At 33.5% G+C, this 23,261-nt stretch overlaps 2 protein-coding genes across 4 annotated transcripts in view; one reads left to right on the top strand and one right to left on the bottom strand.

Annotated features, from left to right (window-relative positions):
• Positions 1-23,261, top strand: part of CENPQ (centromere protein Q) — a 313,629-nt gene that overhangs the window by 209,109 nt on the left and 81,259 nt on the right. The window lies entirely within an intron of this gene.
• DEFB114 (defensin beta 114) lies at positions 8,935-16,227 on the bottom strand. Its single transcript, XM_059937997.1, has 2 exons — positions 16,161-16,227; positions 8,935-9,077 (listed from the first exon to the last, which is right to left on the bottom strand). The coding sequence occupies exons 1-2, from the start codon at positions 16,225-16,227 to the stop codon at positions 8,935-8,937; spliced, it is 210 nt and encodes a 69-aa protein (XP_059793980.1).

The raw sequence follows: 23,261 nt of genomic DNA, 5'->3' as shown, positions 1-23,261 counted from the left end.
TTTCTTGGGTGTGTGTTTTTACAGTGTTCTTGCATATACAAGAAAAATACTTTTTCTATCTCAAGTAGCCTGAAATATGTCAAAAGAGCACATCCAATGATCTCCATCAAGACACATCCCTTGGCTGCTAATCCAACCTAAGAGTGATAAGTACAATGGTTTACAAAGGAGGGTACATAACCCAAGCACATGAAATCCAACAGGGTAAATATTGCATCCATTGTCTCCTACAGTAGTTGTCAAAGAAGAGTTTCTTCCTCCAAAATGAGACACCAAGAAGTTACTTTCTTTCTAAGATGTTTCAGTACAATGTAAAAGTAATTACAATATTTAAGAAGGGCATAATATATATTGTAGTCTATATTAGGCATTTTGCATATTTACATATCAGTAATCCTCATGATAATACTATGAAATAGACTTACTACACTTAATTCACAGATGCAGAAATTTATGCTGAAGGAATGTAAATAACTGATCCATTTATATAGCCAATAGGTGGCAGAAACCAAATCTGAACCCAGGTATAAGTAACTCCAAAGGCCATATTCATTTCATTATCTGATTAATATTAATTGCTATGTAATCGGACCTGCAGTAATAGAACTGTTAAAATGCTTTTAGGCTTTATTTATTTATTTATTTATTTATTTATTTTTAAATTAATTAATTTATTTATTTTTGGCTGTGTTGGGTCTTCGTTTCTGTGCGAGGGCTTTCTCTAGTTGCGGCAAGCGGGGGCCACTCTTCATCGCGGTGCGCGGGCCTCTCACTATCGCGGCCTCTCTTGTTGCAGAGCACAGGCTCCAGACGCGCAGGCTCAGTAGTTGTGGCTCACGGGCTTAGCTGCTCCGCGGCATGTGGGATCTTCCCAGATCAGGGCTCGAACCTGTGTCCCCTGCATTGGCAGGCAGATTCTTAACCACTGCGCCACCAGGGAAGCCCTGCTTTTAGGCTTTAAATCCGTTGAAAACATCAATTTTTTTTTTAAATGAGAATTCTCAAAGTAAATCATGCAACATATTATAGCCAAATCTATCATTCAGTGTAAGTTAGTGGAAAATCCACTGTTACTGCACAACACACACAGTACCTCATTGTTTCTCAAGGATCCAGGTGATTATACTTTAATATCCTATCTACCTTGTCTTTCTGGATAGCCAGCCTAGACTGAGAACAAAGAATTTGACCAAGTCCTTAAACTGACTCCCATAATGATATAACTCACCAGGAACCTTATTTTTTAGTAAGATCACAGGTCCTTTCTTTATGATTTACTCCTGGGACCATCACAAACTTCTCTCTTGGCAACTCAGTCACTATCTCCAGTTGACATCAACCAAGACTCCATAAAGATTTCAACCACTCAATTAACTTTTCCATTTTACCTGGTGGCAATGGGGCCAGAAAGAAAAACACAACAAAGAGAAGGACAGGAATCTTCATGATTAAAGAAAGTCAGTCAAATCAGCAGCTGTGGAGTCTTTCAGTGAGAAGAAGGTGGAGAGTGTATCTTTTTATATTTCCCTGCAGTGATATGAATTTAGTCATTCATGTTTATCAAAAGTTAACTCTCCTATTTAGCAGTGCCTGGGGCAAAAGTGCTGGATGTTGTTTTTCTTTTATCTTGGTAATCTAAAGGGCTTATGACATCGCCAGCAGATTATTATGATTTTTAATAGCTAGTTGACTAAGTAATTCCATATCACTGGAATTTCTTACAGGAGGTCTGAGGAGTATAAATATGAGAATTTAATCTTTGCTTTTCTTCTTCTATATCTTAAGAAGTTATGCAAATATAAACTACTGAATTTTAAAAGTAGCAGAAATTTCGTGTCTACTAATTTATTACTTTTGCTACTAGAACCACCTTTTCCCCTGTGATCTATAGTTATTATTAAAACCCTATTCATCATTACAGAAATAAATAATTCTTTGCTGTCTCTCACATGCAATGTAGATCTTAGAGACACAATAGGCATAAGAAAATTTCACAATGAATACATGCTCTCACACACATATACACAGTCAAATAATAATATGTGTAACGTCATATTTGCAAGATGCCAAATGATGACACCATCAACAAATACTGTCATTTTAATACAAGAATGAATTATTTGAATGGTGTCTGTAAGGTGTTTGTAAGGAGTTATGATCATATAAAGGGGATGTTTAGCTAAAGATCCAAGTGAAATTTTGCTTTGCTTTGCTTTGGCTGTTCTTTTTTTTTTTTTTTTTAAGATCTAGAAGTAACAGGATTATTGGAAAATGTGGTTACCATGGTCCATTAAAGAGAAGTATTAATGAAATTCCCAATTTAAAGACATTCCATTCCTCTGTTCTTAGAAAGCAAGGAAAGTTTCTCTATTAAAGATTAAAAAATTCAATAAACCTCCTTATGCTTAACTGCTGAACCAAGAAACCTGGAACACTGCCAGATTATTCAGTGGCTGTTATATATAAGCTGCCGAATTCCTACGACCAGCCTCTGCAACAAATTTGTACAGGGTCTTCTGAATGATCCTTATTCTTAGGGTAAGTTCAAAGGGTTGGTAATTATTCAAAGTGAAGTTGGATAGTTTTAGATTCGATATGACCCTCAGTCCAAAGAGTGCTATCAAAGCTCTGGTGCTTATCCAAGACTGATGTTTTTAGGACATATTTCTTATTCTCAAGGCGCTAGTCATTGCAAAGGCTACCTTTGCAGCTACAGAGATTACAAAAACAGATAAAAGGAAAAATTAGCCAAAGCTCATCTTCTCCACTTACTGTGGGCTTCTTTCATGGACCTCTTTTGTATTTGGGAAGAATGTTTGTCTAGGAGTTATGGTACCTGAGTTCTTTTCCTTATGTTACTAACTTGATAAGAAACATTTTGGTCAATTCATCTAACTGGACTTCACATCCCTTATCGTTGAACAATAAAAGCTAACATATGTCCATCATTTGCTGTGTAGGTACTGTCTTGAACAATTTATATATGTATATATTAACTCATTTAATCCTTACAACATCCTACAAGGTATGTAAAATGATTATTTCCTGCTTATAGATGTGAAAACTGAGACTTAAGAAGATTAAATAATTTGCCCAGTTTGGTACAGTTAATAAATTGTAGTGATGAGAATTGAACCCAGGATGTTGGATACCAGAGTCACATCTCTTGACCACGTTATACACTGTCTAATGAAGGGTGTGATTAAATTATCTAAATCTTGCCAGTGAAAACATGATTTTGCTCTGATTTCTTTCTTTGCTTATGACATGACATAGATAAAAATGTTTGTAAATGTAAAATACTAGAAAATTATCTGGTATTATTATTATGAAATCATTGAGATACCTAATCCTGCTAGTATGGTTTTCAAAAAATAATTTTGTAATTTCTGGAATAACTTGGTTGAGCTTGTTAAATATTTTAAGTAATATTGCACATCATTTAAGCCGGTATTCATAAGGTAAAGCACTGCACTCCTCTAATCATTTAATTACCAGCATGTCAAATGTACTGAATAAAAGTACAATAGCAAAGTCTCTTTGTTCTTCAAAAGAAACTTCTTTAAGAATCCAAGAGAGTGAGACTCTGTGTGATATCAGAGTTGTAACATTGATTTCTGTTAGTTGAGCAGGTAAGATCAAGGGCATCTTCTAAAGGGAAAGTAACCTAAAAAACAGCACAAAGAAGGATGTACCTTACTATGTATTATAACATACTACAAAGTTATAGCAATAAAAATAAGATGGTATTTCTCAGAAATAGAGGTCAATTGATAAACAGGCCCACATATATATTCATAAATTTAGTTTCTCATGAATATAGCATGTCAAATCTGTGTGGAAAACATGGCATAAATATGGCACAAATGATATTGCGATTAGCAAACTATCAGAAAAAAAATGTCCAGAAACCCACGTCTCCTAACATATGCTAAATAAATTATATTCTTTAAAATAAAAATAACAGAATGTGAAATACGTGTGTGTCTGTATGTGTGTTTGTGTATGTATGTATATAAAATATATCAAAAATATATATGGAAATATTTTATAGTCTGGTCACAGGAAGTGGCTTTCTAAGCAAGAAAGAAAAAGCCTTAGAAGTTATACAAAAGATAATACAATTTAATGATACATACATTTATAATTTATTTATGAATGAAAATCAAGCAAAACTTGGATAAAATATTTGCAACATGTAATAGCCAAAGGGTTATTGTACATAAAGAATGAGTGCAAAATTATTTTAAAAATACAAATCATTCTAAAGAAAATCAAGAGTTGTTTATGAAAAAGCAATTAATGGGAGAAGAAATACAAAAGTCCAACAAACTTACCCAAAATATTTAACTCACTGGGAATTAGGAAAATATAAATGAATGCAATTATGATATTTTTCCATAATCATATGTTGCATTTTTTTTTTTATTCTTTAAAGAACAATTATGAGTTGTGAGCTTATTGTGGGAAAACAGACAGGACATCCTGGCTGTGTATAAATGTTAAAAATGTACTTTGACACAGGAATTCCAAAAATTCATGCTCCTTTTACAGATAGTGTGCAAATACCTCAAGATGTCACCTATATGCAGAATCCCCAAAACAAAACAATTAAACAAAACAAAATGAAAACAGATTTATAGATATAGAGAACAAATGGGAGGTTGCCAGAAGGAAGGGGGTTGGGGGACTGAGCAAAACAGGTGAAAGGGATAAAGAGGTACAAACCTCGAGTTAGTTACATAATAAATAAGGCATAGAGATGTAATGCACAGCATAGGGAATATGGTTAATAATGAAACAGCTAAGTGGCATTTTGGGGGGTTCTGAGGAGCTCCGGTTCTTTATGTCTCAGCACAGAAAAAATTCAGCGAGAGGTGAAGTGATAGATAAGAAGTGATTTATTAGAATAGGATGCTTGTGAGGCTTAAAAGCAGGCGGGTGAGGTACCACCCTGAGAACTTAGTGGGCTACAGTTTCATAATCAGAGGAAAAGTGGGGAGGATGAGAAGACCACCTTCTTCCTCATTCTTGAGTAGATGTCAAGCTTCTATCATCATTTCCTCCTCTGGTTGGGCAGGGGAGTTTTCTTGTCCCTACATGGTCAAGCCAGGACTCTCATGGCACTATGGAAAAACTATTTCAGGTCTCAGTAAAATGAGGGTCTTTCATTTTGAAATGTCACCTTTCCATAAATTATAGTTTTTTATGTGTGCAGAGAGCATGTCCTAGGGGTCATTAACTTACTGAGCTCACTGGGCAGGATGTGGGTCTCATGCCACCATTGTTTTATTGTTTTGGAGTATGTCTCATGCTTCTGCTGCATGGGTTTTGTTGCTGAGCAAGCCTGCTTGGTTTTGTGGTTAAGCAAACCTGCTTTCTTGAGTAATCATGAACTTACAGGGGTCTCCCATACCTTTTTTCTTTACTTACAATCCCCTACTGGGATTAAATATTTAATCACCTACTCTGTCCCTTTACTCTGTCCCTATCAATAATACTGTAATAACTTTGTATGGGGACATAAGGTTACTAGACATCGTGGTGACCATTTCATAATGTATGCAAATATCATCATTTTGTATCAACAGTACACCTGAAACTAACATAACATTGTATTCATCAACTATACTTCAATAAAATGGGCACCTAATAAATACCTTTTGAAATGAAAAAAAGAACAGATGGGAAATTGGGATGTCTAGGATAAATGTAGATAAACCATCTACTATGGTTACAAGCTTGTTAAGTTTGAGGAGAGATGAAGGAATAGGATATAAACCCTTTCTAAACCCTCATAATTTACTTGAAATCTAGCTGAGGCTCCAAAAGAGAAGCATCTCTAGGAGCCAGAGCACAGTGAAATATAATACAGTAAGCCCCCTACATATGAACGGGTTCTGTTCCAAGAGTGCATTCGTAAGTCCAGTTTGTTCGTAAGTCCAACAAAGTTAGCCTAGGTACCCAACAAACACAATCAGCTATACAGTACTGTACTATAATAGGTTTATAATACTTTTCATGCAAATAATACATTAAAAAACAAATGCAAAAAATAAAGAAAACAGTTTAAATCTTACTGTACAGTACCTTGAAAAGTACGGTAGTACAGTACAACAGCTGGCATACAGAGGCTGGCATCGAGAGAACAGGCAAGAAGAGTTACTGACTGGAGGAGGGAGAAGAGGTGGAAGATGGTAGAGCTGAAGGATCGTCAGCAATAGGAGACGGAGGGCAAGCTGCAAGTTCACACATGCCTGACGTTGATGTCACAGGTTCTGGTTCCTTGCTGAATTCAGTTCTATCTACCCTCTTGAAAAAATGATCCAGTGATGTCTGGGTAGTAGCTCTTTTTTTTCTTATCATAAATGACATGGTAGCACTGGATTGCATTCTGAACAGCTGCTGCAACCTTCGTGTACCATTCTACGTTTGGGTCCTGTGCTTCAAAAACTAACAGTCCCTCCTCAAATTAAGAAAATCCCCTTGCCATTTCCTGCGTCATGAATCTCTTTGGTTCTTCAGTTACTTCTTCTTCCTCTTGTCTCTCTTCATCCTGTCTCTGGGCCTCCAGTTCCATCAGGTCTTCGTTAGTAAGGTCCTTGTGTTGCACAGCAAGGAGTTCAATGAAGTTGTCCTCTTGCAGGTCTAGCTTGAAATAAAAATACTGTACTACTGTATTCTATATAGTACCGTACAGTAAAGTACACAAAAGTACAACCACTTGTAGAGGATGCACGCACGTGACAACGTACGCCAGATGTGTGAACTAACTTACGTGATTGAACATGTGAATGCATGTTCGCATCTTTGAAAGTTCGAAACTTGAAAGTTCGTACGTAGAGGACTTACTGTGTATTACTGTATATTAAGCAAGTATATGGTGCTGCCAATACCTTGGTTGGAGCTCTAGAACTGGGTATAATGTACATTGATCTTTGTTCCTAATTAAAATACAGAATTGGGCTATTGAGAAATGGGAATTCTGGATATGGATCTGCCACTGACTGTAGTCATGAGCAAAATCTCAGTTTCCCTTTTCTCATTTTCCAAGTCCTGGCCAATTTTCCTTCCCACTCCCAGCAGTTTTTTTTCTTAATATTGAGAAATATTCTCTCTGAAATGAGCCCAGTCTGGTTGGTTTCAGGATTTCATAGGAGTAGATTTTCTCAGCTCCTTCAGGTATTGCTAATTATCACTTCATTTACCCACTATTAAATTGGAAAATCCCTCCCAGTTATAGCTGATGTAACGATATTGGCATGCTATTCCTCCTCCAACAGCATTCATTGTATGGGACTGTTCTATTGTCACATTCATAAAAAGGCTGCATACAGATTTCACAAAGGCCTTTAGGCCATTGGTGTTTTGTCTTTTGTGTATTTTTTCTCCACCCATTTGTATGATAAGGTATGTGGGGATATCTTGTCACCTAGTTTGTTGTAAATTTTTTCATGAGTTTTGGTTTTACTCTTATTTGCTCTATTTCAAACAACTGTGTTGCTGCCACCATCCTCCAAAATCCCTCTCCTCAAAGTTTTAATGTAAATCTTGAATTATTGTGCCTTATTTCACATTGCATTCCACATTTTCAACTTGTTCCTTATCCCTAGAGCTCTTTATATATTTCTTTCTTCTGTTCTCAAATCCTTGAATTTGATCCTCATATCTGATTCTTGAGCCTACAGAAGTACAGACACTGGCTAACCTCCTTGTCTCTAATGGGTGCATTCTACTTGAATTAAACATTTTTCTTTTGAGGTACACATCACTAAACCCCCGGTGGCTATATGATGCCTATCTTGGTAAAATCTGTTTAAGGTAAGACATTCCCACTAGGTTCACCAGATTTTCAATTAAAAAAAAAAAAAAGCAATAATCTTGGGCCAGTAGTTAAGTTAGTTTTAAAGAATATGATGATTAAAAATATGTTTGGGACCTTGTAGAATATTGATAAAGTGTTGATTTATCTTTTGCTTTTAGCTGAAAAACAAATTCTAGTCTTCATGTTTCTTCCTCAGCTTTTAACATTACGGAGACTACTTGTGCCATCTAGTAGTTACATGGAGGTTAAAATAACAGATCTTTATGCATTTTCCCAACCTATCCATACTTAAAGAAACACAGAGCTAATATTTTATGAGTGTAAGCTCTAGCCAAAGTTCGGATTGTATTTAAACCCAGTTTAACAGTACAGTTGACCCTTGAACAAGGAGGGGGTTAGGGGTTCCCACCCTCCCCACAGCCGAAAATCTATGTGTAATTTATAGTCAGCCCTTTGTGTACACAGTTCCTCTGTGTCTTGGTGTCTTGGTATTGGTGGTTCTGCATCCCCAAATCCAACCAACTGGGATGGTGTAGTACCTCGCAGTTCAAATCTGTGTTGTTCAAAGGTCAAGTGTATTAGCATTAGATAGTATTAAAATAATATGCCTTTTTGAATGAGAAGAACCTTGGGAGAAGAGAGGGAAGGGCAACGAGCATTTCCATGCTCTACTATAGCTCATGCATTCATCTCGTACTTAGGTTTTCTGTCTCAATGTCAGTAACGTGTTGATGATATTTAGGTAATTGATAAGCCTATGGGTATTAATGTTCATGAACCAACTTTCTAGTGAAGTCATGGTTAAGTTGGGAAATGTTCAATTGTGTAAGTGTAGGTGAACCTCCGACACATCAAAAGTGGTCTGACATTGACACAAACATAGTATCCATGATAAGAAATTAGCACCAGATATGCCTCCATCTAAACTTTAGCTTAGAGAAAATAAGAAAGATTCTACCTCATTCCATTGAATATATAATTAATATCTATGAAGGAAGGCATTGATATCAGCTTATGTGTTTATTTATTACAGAGCTTCTAATTACATTCTGACACCTCTCTGCACTGGTGCACACATGACTTCTTTGGTCAGAGGTAAATCTTCCGTTTCAAGATAAATCTTCTTCAAACGCCCTCTCAATGCAGCAAATTTTACTTGGTGACAAACATATTTCAATTTGCTTTTCATGTTTAGAACAGCGTTTCTTACATTGACCATACAATTTTGAGCATCGATTAGGATCCACCAAGGCTATAGTAAAAGAAGAGTAATTGAAATAACTGATCTCTTATTTAAGAACATATTATTTATGATTATAAAAATACTACGTGTACATTGTAACAAATTTGTAAAATGCCAAAAAATAAGAAGACACAAATATTACATATTCCCATTATCTGTATAAAATTGAAATGTGTTTTTAGTTAATATATGATTAGATTTTATGACATGTTGCTCTTCTCAACAAGATTCAAGATTTTTAGAGCTGCATCATATTCCTTGAAATTATATATGACAATTTATCAATTTCTCAACTACATTATAGTTAAAATTTTACCAGGTTATTATAAACAAATTTGTATTACATATTTTAATATTTACATGATATATGTTTAGGATAGTTGTGAAAGAGTTTGATTCTAGAGTTTTTTTCATTATATTCTTAATCTTACATTCTAAATTCTCACAAACTCTAGACCTATATTGAGCTATCTATTCTACTTTGTGATTATATCTATGGGTTTTTGAAACAAAACCAATGAGCTAGATTATCAAAATATATAATAGAAAAATCATTTATTATATTTAATTTTATATAAGTAAATTTTAAAAATGAAACAAAACTTGCAGGAGAATGCCCAAGTATAAATGCTCCACAAAGAGAATTATTAAAATTAAGCGCTGGTGTAAACACCACCTAGGTCAAGAAATAAAACATTGCTGGCATCACATTTGTGCTGCTTCAAAATCGTATCCCATTCTACTCTTTCATTTTCAAAATAATCTGTTATCTTGACTTGCAGTATTTTGTTTGCTTATTTTAAAGCTGATGTGAAAGCAACTGCACAGTATATATATTTTTTCACTTATATTTATGACAGTTATTAATATATGTTGGTTGAAATACATGCTTTTATTTTTTCTCTCTCTCCTTTTTTAAAAATATATATTAGTTATTTTTTTATGATTCTATCACCTTACTATTGTGTATTTATATCATCTTTTATTATTCTTTTACTAGTTTATGATAGAGGTTTCAGCTTCCCAAAATCTTATCAAAAGCCACTGCTTTTTTTTCTGTCTCTGAGCTTCCATATGAGAAGATAATTTTCTTTCTGTCTAGACAATGCTTTTAAGAATTTCCATTAATACAGGAATGCCAATGTTGAATTCTGTTTTTGTTTGACAGTACATATTTTTATGCTTTCATTCTCAGAGTATTTTCATTTGATACAGACTTCTAGATTGTAGTTATTTTCTTTCAGAACCCTGAAGACATCATTGCATTGTCTTCTCACTTCCTTCTTTGTTTTTGTTGGTGAGAAGTCAGCTCCCAAGTTAATAGTTGATCCTTTGAAAGTAATCTGTTGTTTTCCTCAACTTTTGCTCCCTTCTTTCCTTTCTTCTTTCCTTCATCTTTCCCTCTCTTCCTCTCCCCCTTTTTTTTCTATTTTTCAATCATTAATTTTCCCTTGTTTCATTCCAGATAATTTCTTCTGATATTTCATCTTTGTTAAATATCTCAGCAATTATGCATTAACTCCTGCTTAACACACTCATTATGTATTTAATTTTGCTTTGTTTATTTTTCAGTTCTGGAGTTTTACTTTTGTTCTTTGTTATAGTTTTTATTTCTATGCCACGTTTTAAATCTTGTTTTTATTTATTTATTTATTTAAACAAATTACACATAGTTATTTTAAAATCTTGGTCTGATAACTCCATTATCTGGATCCCTTGTTAATTTGTTCATTATTGTGTTGGTTTTTGATTTTTGATAGGATAGTCTTGTTTTCATTTGTTCCTGATTATTTTTGTGTTACATACTTTGGCAAAGAAAAAATGAGGAAATAACTTGAGGCCTAGAGAAATATTATCTTTCTCCAGAAATGATTTATTATTGTATTTTTTGCTGGTGGCTTGAACAGCCAACCAACCTTCTTGGATGGTCTTAAACCGTTTATAGAATTTAAGGTAATGTGAAAATGAGCACTAGTCCCTGGGACAACTAGAGTAATGTCATTTTAACTTAGGCCTACTTTGTAGCTTTCTGGCATCTGAAATGAAAACTTGCCAGTTTTTCCATAGTTCTCCTTCCTTCTCGGGCTCTGAATTGCAATTTTTGTCCCAGAAGTAGCATAAGGCTATCAAATTTCTGTTTTTCAACTTCTCTCCTGCCTCTTCAAGAATGGTTGAAAGATTGATCTCAACCAGATGTTTTTTCTATAATTTTTAATTGACCTGTTAACTCCGCAATGCTTTTAAACAGAGTTTTTTCTCTTATTTTTGTTCATCTATCCCTCTCAATAGGGAAGCTGTAGTTAAAAACTGTTATAATTTTATAGTGTGTTTTAACATTTTAACACTGCTATGTGAAACAGACTACTGTAATTTTATAGTGTGTTTTAACATTTGATAGAGCAAACAAATCACTACTTTTAGTTTTCAAAATCTTTGTATGGTACAGATTGATAGTTCTTTCTAACTGCAGAGTGAATATGGGTTTATAGCCATAGACTTTGAGCTTCAATTTTAATTCTGTCATCTGTTAGCTATGTAGCTTTGGGTAAGCTATTTCAGTTCTAGGAGCCTTAATTGCCTCGCTTGTAAAATGGGGACAATGGCATGTAATTCACAGTCTTTTTGAGACATGATGAGTTAATATGTATGTTTACAACAGTGGAATATAATAGCTTCTCACAGATTAAGAACTATTATTAAATGGTAAACAAAAGACTATAGTTGAAATTAAATTCTTACTGAGTACGACTTTTAGACCACACAGCGGGCTTTGTTCTGAAGATAAAACAAAATGTGGAGGCAAAGAGATAAATCCACAGATAGACTCATTAAGTACAATGATAAAAGAAATATATTGGGTCAAACGTGTGAACAGATGAGTGCTTATTATCTTGACATGGTGTCATGGGAAAGTGATAGGAAAATGTAAACCTTAAAAAATGAGTAAAAGTTATCCAGATGAATAGAAGGACTGTAAAAAGAACGTGAACCAGCAGACAAAGTAGTATGATTCTTATTCCAAAGTTGAAAGAGGACATGATATGTTTAGGTCCAAAAGCAAATAATAATGAAAATAGTTTTTATTCATTAAAAACCTATGTGTCAAGTATTGTTTTAAATATCTTGTACACATTATCTCATTTAACTGTTCTAAAACTTTGAAGTAGATGCTGTTCAGATAAAAACTTGAGGCTTTGGGTGACCAAATAATTTGCCCAAGGATGCAAAACCCATGCTTAACCCAGGATTTAATCTTAAATTTCTCCAAATCCAGAATTCACACTTTAAATATTTAATCCATGGCTTCTACATTGAAAAAGTTGGAAACTGACACATGAAAAGCATTCAACAGCTATCTGAATATTGTATTAAATTAGATACTGCTTGTGATAGATTTGGCTGTCTCTAGGAGCCTTAATTATTTTATGACTACAGAGAAATATGAAGATTAAAAAAATTGGAAGTTGAGTGGTTAATGACAAATAAATGGGATTCTATTAAAATGAACATTTACATTTGTAAAGAATCATTAGTAATAAATTCTTGATAATGTACTCTCTCTATATGCTTAATAAGTGGTTTTCCAGGCTGCAACCTGAATGTAGAAAAAAATTTTACCTTAGGTAAATTTAAATAAAATAGTTCTGGCCCTTCTATTTGGAATTCTTTATTAGTTCTCCTTACTTTGATATGTCTTAACTCAAAGTTAGATGATAATTGGGAATTTTATATCACTGTCTGTTCCCCATCTCTTACCCAGCTCTTATTTAGATCTTAGAATTACATTTTTGATTTCTTTTCTATTCCTGAAACATTGTCATTTTGGCAAGGGTTATACTTACTCATCTTATGGCTGTACTTGGATCTTTACAACTGAAGAGATTTAATATCAATTAATAGTACCATCATGTAAAAGTCATAAAGGATTCTAAAGTAGGTATTAATTTATTTGTTCCTTAGTTTATTCAAGAATATTTAAAGAATTTACAAATTGAGGAAGGTCTAATAAGGAATTAAGACTAATTTGTACATTACCTCAACTAATGCAAATTAATTAATATAAACTAATCATTGCCACATGAGAGGCCGAGTGTGGAGTTCATTTGTGATAGAGCAGCTTTCTGGATTGGTTGGGAAATTATTTAGCTAATCAACAAAATCCTGGCCACTTTGAAAAGGCTATTTATTATTATGGGTTTTACTTTTTTCTCTACATTTTATCATGTTTCTCAAGTAACCAAATTGCCTTGGTGACTGACTCAGCTTACTTGTAAATTGAATAAAACCTAAAGCACCAAGACTGATACTGTCTTCTCACCAAAATTTCAACACAGATGTGTGTCTCTCCTTCACTATTTTAGACTTGGCTTCTGGTTCACCATGCACTAGATCATAAATCTGCCAAGGCCACCATATTTCTGCTGTTTGGGATCCACGGCCTCTTCTGAGACATCTTAAGAGCTGGCTATACCTGAACACAACCTTGTGTTGTTTCTCCTCTTCTACTTCCTCTCCTCTCCTTTTTTCTTTTTGCTTCTATTCCTCTTCTTTCATTTCTTGAAATATTGCAGTACAGTCTTCAATGTGATAAATACTTTGCTTACACTGTTGTTTTCATCCTTTCAAAACCTTATAAAATTAATATTACCATCCATTTTATAGTTAAGAGAACTAAAGATATTGCCACAGCTACAAAGGAGCCCCAGGTCCTTACTATAAACCCTGATCCATTTAATGGCAAGCTCACTCTATAAACTATGATAGTATGTTATGTTCACTATCGCTATGGATTATTTTAGGCTTGCACTTCCCCTAAAATACTGTCCATTCCTTCATATTTTAATCAAAATCGGTATTAATCTCTTATCATTTTACAGCTGGTCTCTCCAGCATGGTTTCACTCTGTTTGGACTGAACACTCATCTGACATCTTCACAAAGTATTCACTTAGATTAGACACTTTTCCTCGCTTCTTTTGTGACTTTAAGGTTTTACCAATAGTCAAACCACACCATTGTGCAATGGATATGCACCACTCTATGAACTCCTTCAAAGCCACCCACTCTGACATCTTGAATTACTCTTCCTGGTTTTTTTTTTTTTTTGATCTATCAAAGGCCACATATAGTGCATTCTATCCATTTCAGCTGGCATTATAACTTAGTATCTGTTAGAATGATCAAAATGTAAAAGAAATATTGTGGTCATAGACATAGACCAACCATCTTCATAGGCTTCTTTAACGTTTTCTGCAAGGCTCAGTAAATGTAGAATTTGATGGTATAGACCGTATACATCTAAAGTGCAGCTATCCTCCTGTGTGACCTCACTGCTTTTGACCAAGTTTATCTATTCAGTCTTTTATTTAACCTCAGTGCCTTCTACTATAGGAAGCATGATGAAGTATAAAGAACAATATGCTGGGATCTGAAAAGTCTGTATTTGCATTCCACTTATCATTGATATTTGTGTAAGTGTGAACTTGAAATATGATCTTTTATGTCATTTTCCTCTTCTATTAAAAGAGGCAATGACAGTCATCTCATAATGTTATCTGGAAGGTCAGATTAGATATCGACATGGAAAGTTATGGAATGGGATTGGCATATACTAGACCCTCATACATACTTATTGTCTTTCTTTCTTTCTCTCACCTTTCAAAGTCTAAACACAAGTGTCTTACCCCCAATTTCAAAACTCTTCATCAGGGAATTCAGGATATTCTCCCAAACCTCCACTAATGCCATAATTGCACCATTCTTACTCTTTGAAGCATAATTACATAAACTTTCTAATTCGAGCAAATCCTCTGATTTATCTTTTACTCAACTAGCTTGTAAGGATGACTAGAGAATTACTGTATCTTTTATTTCTGTTTCCTCAGAGTCTAGCATTTTGTTCAGTAGTTTACTAGGCACTCAATGTTAGATGGTTATTGATTGACACGCTAGTACCATATGCCTCAACACATTCCTTAATCACATTTGAAGTCCTCACTTACTCAGGCCCCTTTCATTATTAATAATAACTGTAATAACAGAAACATCTATAATAATAATAATGATAATAATAATAATAATAGTACCTAAATTGGTAAACTAATTTTCAGTTTGTAGAGCCACTTTCCAATACGTTATTTCAGTAAATTTTAACTGAGGTGCATGTAATTAACAGGTACAAACTTTCATATCAGATATTTCATTTTTTTTTACAATTGTTATTGATTCTTCTGTATTTTCTTTGTTTTTTGTTAAGGACATCGACAAATCACTTAAATTCTCTGAGTGGCAAGGTTGACAAGCAGTTGAGTAGGGAGCTAGTAATAAAATCTAGATTTTCTAAATTTGAATTCAGTTCTATTTCTAATACATGTTGCACCTTTTGAACTTCTAACTCTCTAGGGCCAAATTAGCACACTTTGGGTCATAAATTTGTATCTCTCTTGTTAGAGAGTCTGGATTGCTTCAGGGGCAACACGTATTAAGAATAGCATGTAATCACCACCAGGGGCTTCACTGTACTACATATTTTGATCGTTTATTTTTAATTGAATCATAAAACCATTGCTGTATTCCTTTACTAATGCATTAACTAATTCAACAAAGATTTTTGAAGTACTATTTCTTTACTTGCCTTTTTATTAGCACTGTACCTTATTGCCCAGCATATTCTGAGACTATATCCTGGATCATTTTATAAATTCTGTCATTGATATCCCAAGAGATATATACTGTTTTCTTAGTCCATTCATCTTCCCTGTGATCCAATTTATTATGAAGTCTTCACTGATATAAGAATAAATAAATTTAATAAATTATGAATTTCTTAATAACTTGAATAACAAAACAAATCAAGACCCACAAAAGAAAAAGAATCTCATCTTAATCAACTTATTTTATTTGCATTTTAATTTTCAAAATGAGATAAAGTATATTAGTATAACACTATTCTGAACGAGGAAACTGAGATTCAACATAATCAGAGACTTTTTAATTGAAAAGAGTGTATTAAGAACCTGCATTTTCTAATTCATAATTTAATATTTCTACTTTTAGCTAGGAGCTATATGATACATACAAACACACCAGAAGCATCTATTACCTGGTAGAATGAAGGTCACATAACACAGAAAATGAAGAAGATAAATAAAGATCTTCATTCTGTAGAAAGAAGCTGCTGAAAGATTTGTTAACAACTAGAACACTTTCCAAAAAGCCAAGAGACATTTACTATTTATAGTTTTCTAATGGAAGAAAGACTCTTTTTCCGGAAACTGTTTTAATTTTGTGTTCTTATCTCTGCTTCATTGACTAGGGTTGTGGGCAGAATTGAAAACACTTGATATTAATTGGTCTTTAGGGAGGAATCTCTATGTAGAAGATAGTTGTAAACATGACATTCTTATATCAATGGTGATCAATTAAATACCAACACAGAGGAGCATGTACGGAGTAGGCTTGAGATAAATATTTACCATTTTAGATGTAAAACATCTGAACATTACTTTGTCATTTAAACTCCTGATTATTTTTCAAAATATATTCCAATCACTAACCTGGTACACAAATTCATCAGTACGTTCCTATATCCAAAATCCTACCTTATATCCAGTTATCCCATTAGTTTCCCCAAATTATTCATTTACCAAAGTCCAGATATTATGCGTCACTTTTGTCACTGATTTTTTTTTTTTTAACATCTTTATTGGAGTATAATTGCTTTACAATGGTGTGTTAGTTTCTGCTTTATAACTGATTTTTATTACCTTTTTTTTAGATGTAACTTGAATATTTATGAAGCTCTGTTTCTTTCTAGAAAAGTCTAACTAGTGTCCACTTATTTTAAAGTTTTTATCACAGTAAAACAATAAATATTGAAAAAATAACTTGTAATGAATATAAATAATTTCTTACCTCAATTTCCCTATTTTTATGTGTTCTGGTTACTATAAACATAAGAATTTGTCCTTGCTTGGCAACCAAGAGTATATCTTTTGGTTTCCACTAAAAAAAAAAAAAAAAAAAAAAGAGGATTTAGACCACTTACACTTTCTCCTGTGATGTCCTTCTCCTCAAATATTTGAAAGTTATATTAATTTTTGAAAATCTCTGTAGGTATCTTTAAACATTTAAATACTTTATCTTTTCCCCACCAACTTTAGTCACAACATTAACTCTTCTCTATTTAAAATAAAGATATTAGTCCCCTCTCCATTCACACCAACATTTCTCCCCACTTTCCACACACTCATTCAGTTGTTGTTACACACCTCCTCTTATGTGGTCTAGAATAATATTTGAACTGTGTGTATAACCAGAATTGAAACAGAAAATTCATGCTTTATATTTAAAGTTTGTAATACAGTAAGCATCATATTGCCTTTTTAAAATATGTTTAATATAAAAACACTTGTGCTAGTCAAAGAAAACTGTCCTTGGTTTCAAAGTCAAGTAGATTGTTACTATTATTTTACTATTATTATTTTCTTTTATTATTATTTCTTTCTTTTCTTTCCCCTTTTTTTCATTTTTTAAATGGAAGTATAGTTGACAAACAATGTTGGTTTCAGGTGTACAACATAGTGGCTCGACATTTATATATATACTATATACATTATGAGTACGTCTAGTAACCATCTGTCTACACAAAGTTATTGCAATATTGATGCTGTACATACATCCCCATGACTTATTTATTCTATGACTGGAAGATTGTATTTCTTAATCCCCTTCATTCCCCCACCTACTTCCCCTCTGGCAACCACCAGTTTGTTCTCTGTATCTATGAGTCTGTTTCTGCTTTTTTTATGTTGTTGTTCATTTGTTTTGTTTTTTAAATTCCACAGACAAGTAAAATCATGTGTATTTGTCTTTCTTTGTCTGACTTATTTTGCTTAGTATAATACCCTCTAGATCCATCCATGCTTTTGCAAATGAAAGGATTTCATTCTTTTAATGGCTGAGTAATATTCCATATATATATATATAATATTCCATTATATATATATAATATTCCATTATATATATGATATTCCATTATATATAATATTCCATTATATATATAATATCCCATTATATATATATAATTGACACTTAGGTTTCTTCCATATCTTGGCTATTGTACATAATTCTGGGATGAACAAGGGGTGCATATATCTTTTTGAATTACTGTTTTCATTTTCTTCAGATAGATACCAAGGAGTGGAATTGTTGGATTGTGTGGTAATTCTGTTTTTAATTTTTTGAGGAAACTCCATACTTATTACTATAGTAACTGCACCAACTTACCTTCCCAACAACAGTGTACAAGGGCTCCTTTTTCTCCACAACCTTGCCAACACTTGTTATTTGTTATCTTTTTGAAAACAGTCATTCTAACAGGTATGAGGTGATGTCTCATTGTGTTTTTAGTTTGCATTTCCCTGATAAGTAGTGGTATTGAACATCTTTTTGTGACTCTGTTGACCATATATATGTGTTCTTTGGAACAATGTCTCTTCAGGTTCTCTAACCATTTTTTATTTATATTGCTTGTTTTTTGGATATTAAGTTGTATGCGTTCTTTGCATATTTTGGATATTAACCTCTTATAAGAGATATCATTTGCAACATCTTTTCCCATTAAGTAGGTTGCCTTTTTGCTTTATATTTTTGATGGTTGCCTTCACTATGCAAAAGATTTTTAGTTTGATTTAATCCCATTTATTTATTTATTTACTTATTTATTTTATTGTCCTTGACTGAGGAGACACATGTACAAAAATATTGCTAAGACTAAAGTCAAAGAGTTTATTGCCTTGTTTTTTTTCTAGGAGTTTTATTGTTTTAGGTCTTAATATAAGTCTTGAATCCATTTTGAGTTTATTTTTTTATATATGGTATAGAGAATATTCTAATTCTATTCTTTTGCATGTAGCTGTCCAGTTTTCCCAGCACCAATTATTGAAGAGACTGTCTTTTCTTCATTATATATTCTTGCCTCCTTTGTCATAGATTAATTGACCGTAAGTGCATGGGTTTGTTTCTGGGCTTTCTATCCTGTTCCATTGATCTATGTGTCTGTTTCTGAGCCAGTACCATACTGTTTTGATGATTAGCTTTGTAGTATAGTCTGAAGTCAGGCAGCGTGATTCCTCCAGCTCTGTTCTTCTTTCTCAAGATTATTTTTGCTTTTGTGTCTCCATACAAATTAAAAATTTTTTGGTTCTAGTTCTGTGAAGTATGTCATTGGTATTTTGATAGGGATGGCATTGAATCTGTAGGTTGCCTTGGGTAGTATGGTCATTTTAACAATATTGATTCTTCCAGTCCAAGAACATAGTATATCCTTCCATCTGTTTGTGTCTTCTTCAATTTTTTTCATTAGCATCTCATAGTTTTCAGACATTTCTTAGTTTTTAATATAACCATTTATATTGAAGTAGCCCAAATTATGTCATTTGAATCTGTGATCCTCTATTTAACAGCATGTAAAGAACTGAAGCCCTAAGTCCAGTAGCTCTCAAGAATGAAGCCTGCCAACAACTACATGAGTGAGTTTAGAAGATCCTTCAACCCTGTTGAGTATTGAGATTTCTGTAGCTCAGGCCACCTATTTCAGTACAAACTCATCAGAGATCTTGAGACAAAAGCACCAAGCCAAGCTATTTCTGGAATCCTACTCATAGAATCTATGAGATAATAAAGGTTTTAAGCTGTTACTTATTGGGGTAATTTGTTATGTAGAAATAGATAACTAATACAACATCTTGTCTTACAGTCTTTACCTTTTAATTGCTATATTCATAATATATTTACATTTAAGAAAATAACAATATAGTTGTTTTTAAACCTGCCTTCTGGTATTTGTTTTCTATTTGTTCTCCCTCCCTTTGTTCACTTTTCTTTCCTTCCCTTTCTTGTCTGTGTATTTTTTATGATTACATTTTATCTACCCCATTCACTATATATTTTTTGTCCTTTCCTTAGGATTTATAATATAGGTCTTTAGCTATCACGTATAATATAAGGGCCTTAAAATCCTCTACTTCTATTTTCCTTTCCCATGATTTGGGCTATTATTGTCATTCATTGCTCTCTGCAGTGCTAGAAACTGCACAATATATTATTAGTTTTGCTTTAAGCAATAAATTATCTTTTATAGAGAATAAAAATTGAGGGAAAGGATATTTACATTTACCTGTGAATTTACAAATTCCAATTCAATTTATTCCTGTGTGCAAATCCAAATTTTTATCTTGTATACTTTTCCTTCTACTGGAAGAATTGTGTATATTTGTTCAAGAAAGATCTGCTGGAAATGCATTATTTCAGATTTTGCTTGCTTGAAAGTGTCTTTATTTCACTTCCATTTTTTAATTTTTTTTATTTTTTTAATTAATTAATTTATGGCTGTGTTGGGTCTTAGTTTCTGTGCAAGGGCATTCCCTACTTGCGGCAAGTGGGGGCCACTCTTCATCGTGGTGCGCGGGCCTCTCACTATCGCGGCCTCTCTTGTTGCGGAGCACAGGCTCCAGACGCGCAGGCTCAGTAATTGTGGCTCACGGGCCCAGTTGCTCCGCGGCATGTGGGATCTTCCCAGACCAGGGCTCGAACCCGTGTCCCCTGCATTAGCAGGCAGACTCTCAACCACTGCGCCACCAGGGAAGCCCCTCACTTCCATTTTTGACACTATTTTTTTTTTTTTACTGAGTAGAATTTTAGATTGACAGAATTTTTTTCAGTATTTAAAAATGTTGATACATTGTCCTTTGGCTTGTATAGTTTCTGACCGACAGTTGGCCTGTATTCTTGTTTTTCATAACAATGTTATTGAGATTTAATTCATTACCAGACAATTTACCCATTTAATTTGTACCATTCAGTGGTGTTCAGCTCGTTCATGGAGTTGTGTAACCATCATCACAATCAATATTTGAATACTTTCTATGCCCCCAAAGAAACTCTGTACTCTTTAGCTATCACACTCCCACCCCTCGATAAGGTCCCCTCCCTCTAAGCCATAGACAGCCATTCATCTACCTCTTGAATCTATAGGTCTTCCCAGTCTGATCATTTCATATAAAGAGAAGATAGTACAATATGTGACAATTGTGACTCGCTACTTTCATTTAGCATAATATTTTCAAAGTTTATCCATGTTGTAGCATGAGTCAATACTTCATTTTATTGTCAAATAATATTCCATTGTATAAATATGCCACATACTGTTTATTCATCCATCAGTTTATGGAGATTAGGGTTATTTCCATTTTTTGGCTATTATGAATAATGCTGCTATGAACATTTGTGTACAAGTTTTTGTGTTGACAAATGGCTTTATTTTTCTTGCATATATACCTAAGAATAGGATTGCAGAATCAAATGAAGACTCCATGCTTAAACTTTTTGGGAAATGTCAGACTGTTTTCCAAAGTGTTTGCACCAATTTACCCAACAACAGTGTATAAGAATTCTAATCTGTTCATATCCTCGCCAGTATTTGTTAATGTCTGTTGTTTTGGTTATAGCCTGTTTAGTGGGCGGAAAGTGGTAACTCATTGTGGTATTGATTTGCATGCCTGAGATGTGCTTGTTGGACATTTGTGTATCTTCTTTGGAGAACTGTCTATCCAACCCCTTAGTCCATTTTATAATTGCATTTTGTGTTTTTAAAAATTGTTTAGTTGTAGATATTCTTTATATGTTCTCAGCTACCATGGTTGGGAGATTGCTGGTTTTCAAGTCTACTGTAGAGCTGGGGAGAGTTGGAAGGAAATAGGGCAGTAAAAATGCCACAAAGGTAGCTGTTCTTACTGAGATTTAGCATTTTTTCTTGAATATATGCTCCTTGGATTTTTGCAAGTCTGTGGTTAATTTGCAGAGCTCTTAAAAAGTTGATGTTGACAATTTTTTTGCCAGTGTTTTGTTACTTTTATCAAGTGGCAAATTTTTGGAGTTCTTTACCTCATCATTTCAGAAGTCTTGCCTATGATTCATTTTGTACTGTTTCTTTTTTGTTTTTTACACTTGCGTTGTTTGGAAGTTATACACTGGTTAATAACGCTGTGCAACAAACTACTCTGAAATTTGGCAGCTTAAAACAAAAACTATTTTACTATGCTCATCAATTCTGTGGATCAAAAATTAACACAGAGCATAGTAGTAATGCATTGCCTCTTTTCTTCTACATCTGGGACCTTACCTGGGAAGACATGAAGCCTGGGAGTGAGTTCTCATTGGCTAGCTTCTCCTTCTTATTCTCCTTTGCAGTGTCCAATTTTTTCTTAACATGATTTAAATGTTATTCCTTGAAATTTCAGACTTTTTTTCTTCTCAATCTGTAATCTTCCCTTGGGCGATTTTATCTCATTGCTGCAATAAATGGTTCCTCAAATCTATATTTGAAGCATTTTTTTTCTTTCCTGAGCTTCACGCATGTTTACAGTAGGAAAATCTAAACTCAGAATGTCATAAATGTTTCCTTTAAATCTACACCTCTTACTGTATGTCCTAATGAATGATTGTGTTGTTCATCAATTTCTTTAAGTAAGAAAGCTGAGACTTACCTTTTCCTCTTAAATCTCAAATTGACTGAACTTTTTTCATTTCCTCTAATCAGAATTCTGTCCTAAATTTTTATATTTTCCAGATACGTGCTATAGCTCTATGTAAAAAATACACTCAGTGGAGACTTTAGGTTCTAAATGTCAAGCATTTACTGATGGAAGGCTTTATAATTCATAAGATAGATTATGTTAACAATTTAATATTGTGATAAAATTAATGTGGAATGTGGAAAACTGGAAACACAATGAGTTTATTGAAGAGAGGGATGAGGACAGAAACACTAAATACAGAATTATAAGGTGAAATAGTTAAATAAATTCTTAAGACCCAGGAGAGAAGACTCTTGGATTGGCTGCCTATGTTCAAAATTGATTATGATAAATAGCACTGGATGGCAGAATTAGAAATGATATTTCTTTTCATCTTTAAACTTTCCTGTAATCTTCCAAATGTTCTTATTATCAGAAGAAAAAATATACCTTCAAAATATTTTAATTTACTTTTATTTTCATCACATTTTACTCCTTTTGAGGTTTGTTTGATTGCTCTTTCTCACAATTATATTATCATACTCTCTTATTATGTGAATAAAATGTATATGACTTTGTGTTCAAGGCCCGGGTGCATTTTTGCTGAAACTGTGGAA

Source organism: Balaenoptera ricei, chromosome 11 (assembly GCF_028023285.1).
Source record: "Balaenoptera ricei isolate mBalRic1 chromosome 11, mBalRic1.hap2, whole genome shotgun sequence".
In the NCBI taxonomy this organism is placed as follows: Eukaryota; Metazoa; Chordata; class Mammalia; order Artiodactyla; family Balaenopteridae; genus Balaenoptera; species Balaenoptera ricei.
Note: the sequence above shows the minus strand (reverse complement) of the source record. Positions and strands in the feature narration are given on the sequence as shown.

What these genes read in the sequence shown, in the direction of transcription:
- DEFB114 (XM_059937997.1), bottom strand. Translation starts at nt 16,227, where the DNA reads ATGAAGATCTTTATTTATCTTCTTCATTTTCTGTGTTATGTGACCTTC. An exon ending in CATTCTACCAGGTAATAGAT is followed by an intron (nt 9,078 to 16,160) that starts GCTTCTGGTGTG and finishes CTTTTACTATAG; the next exon opens with CCTTGGTGGATCCTAATCGA.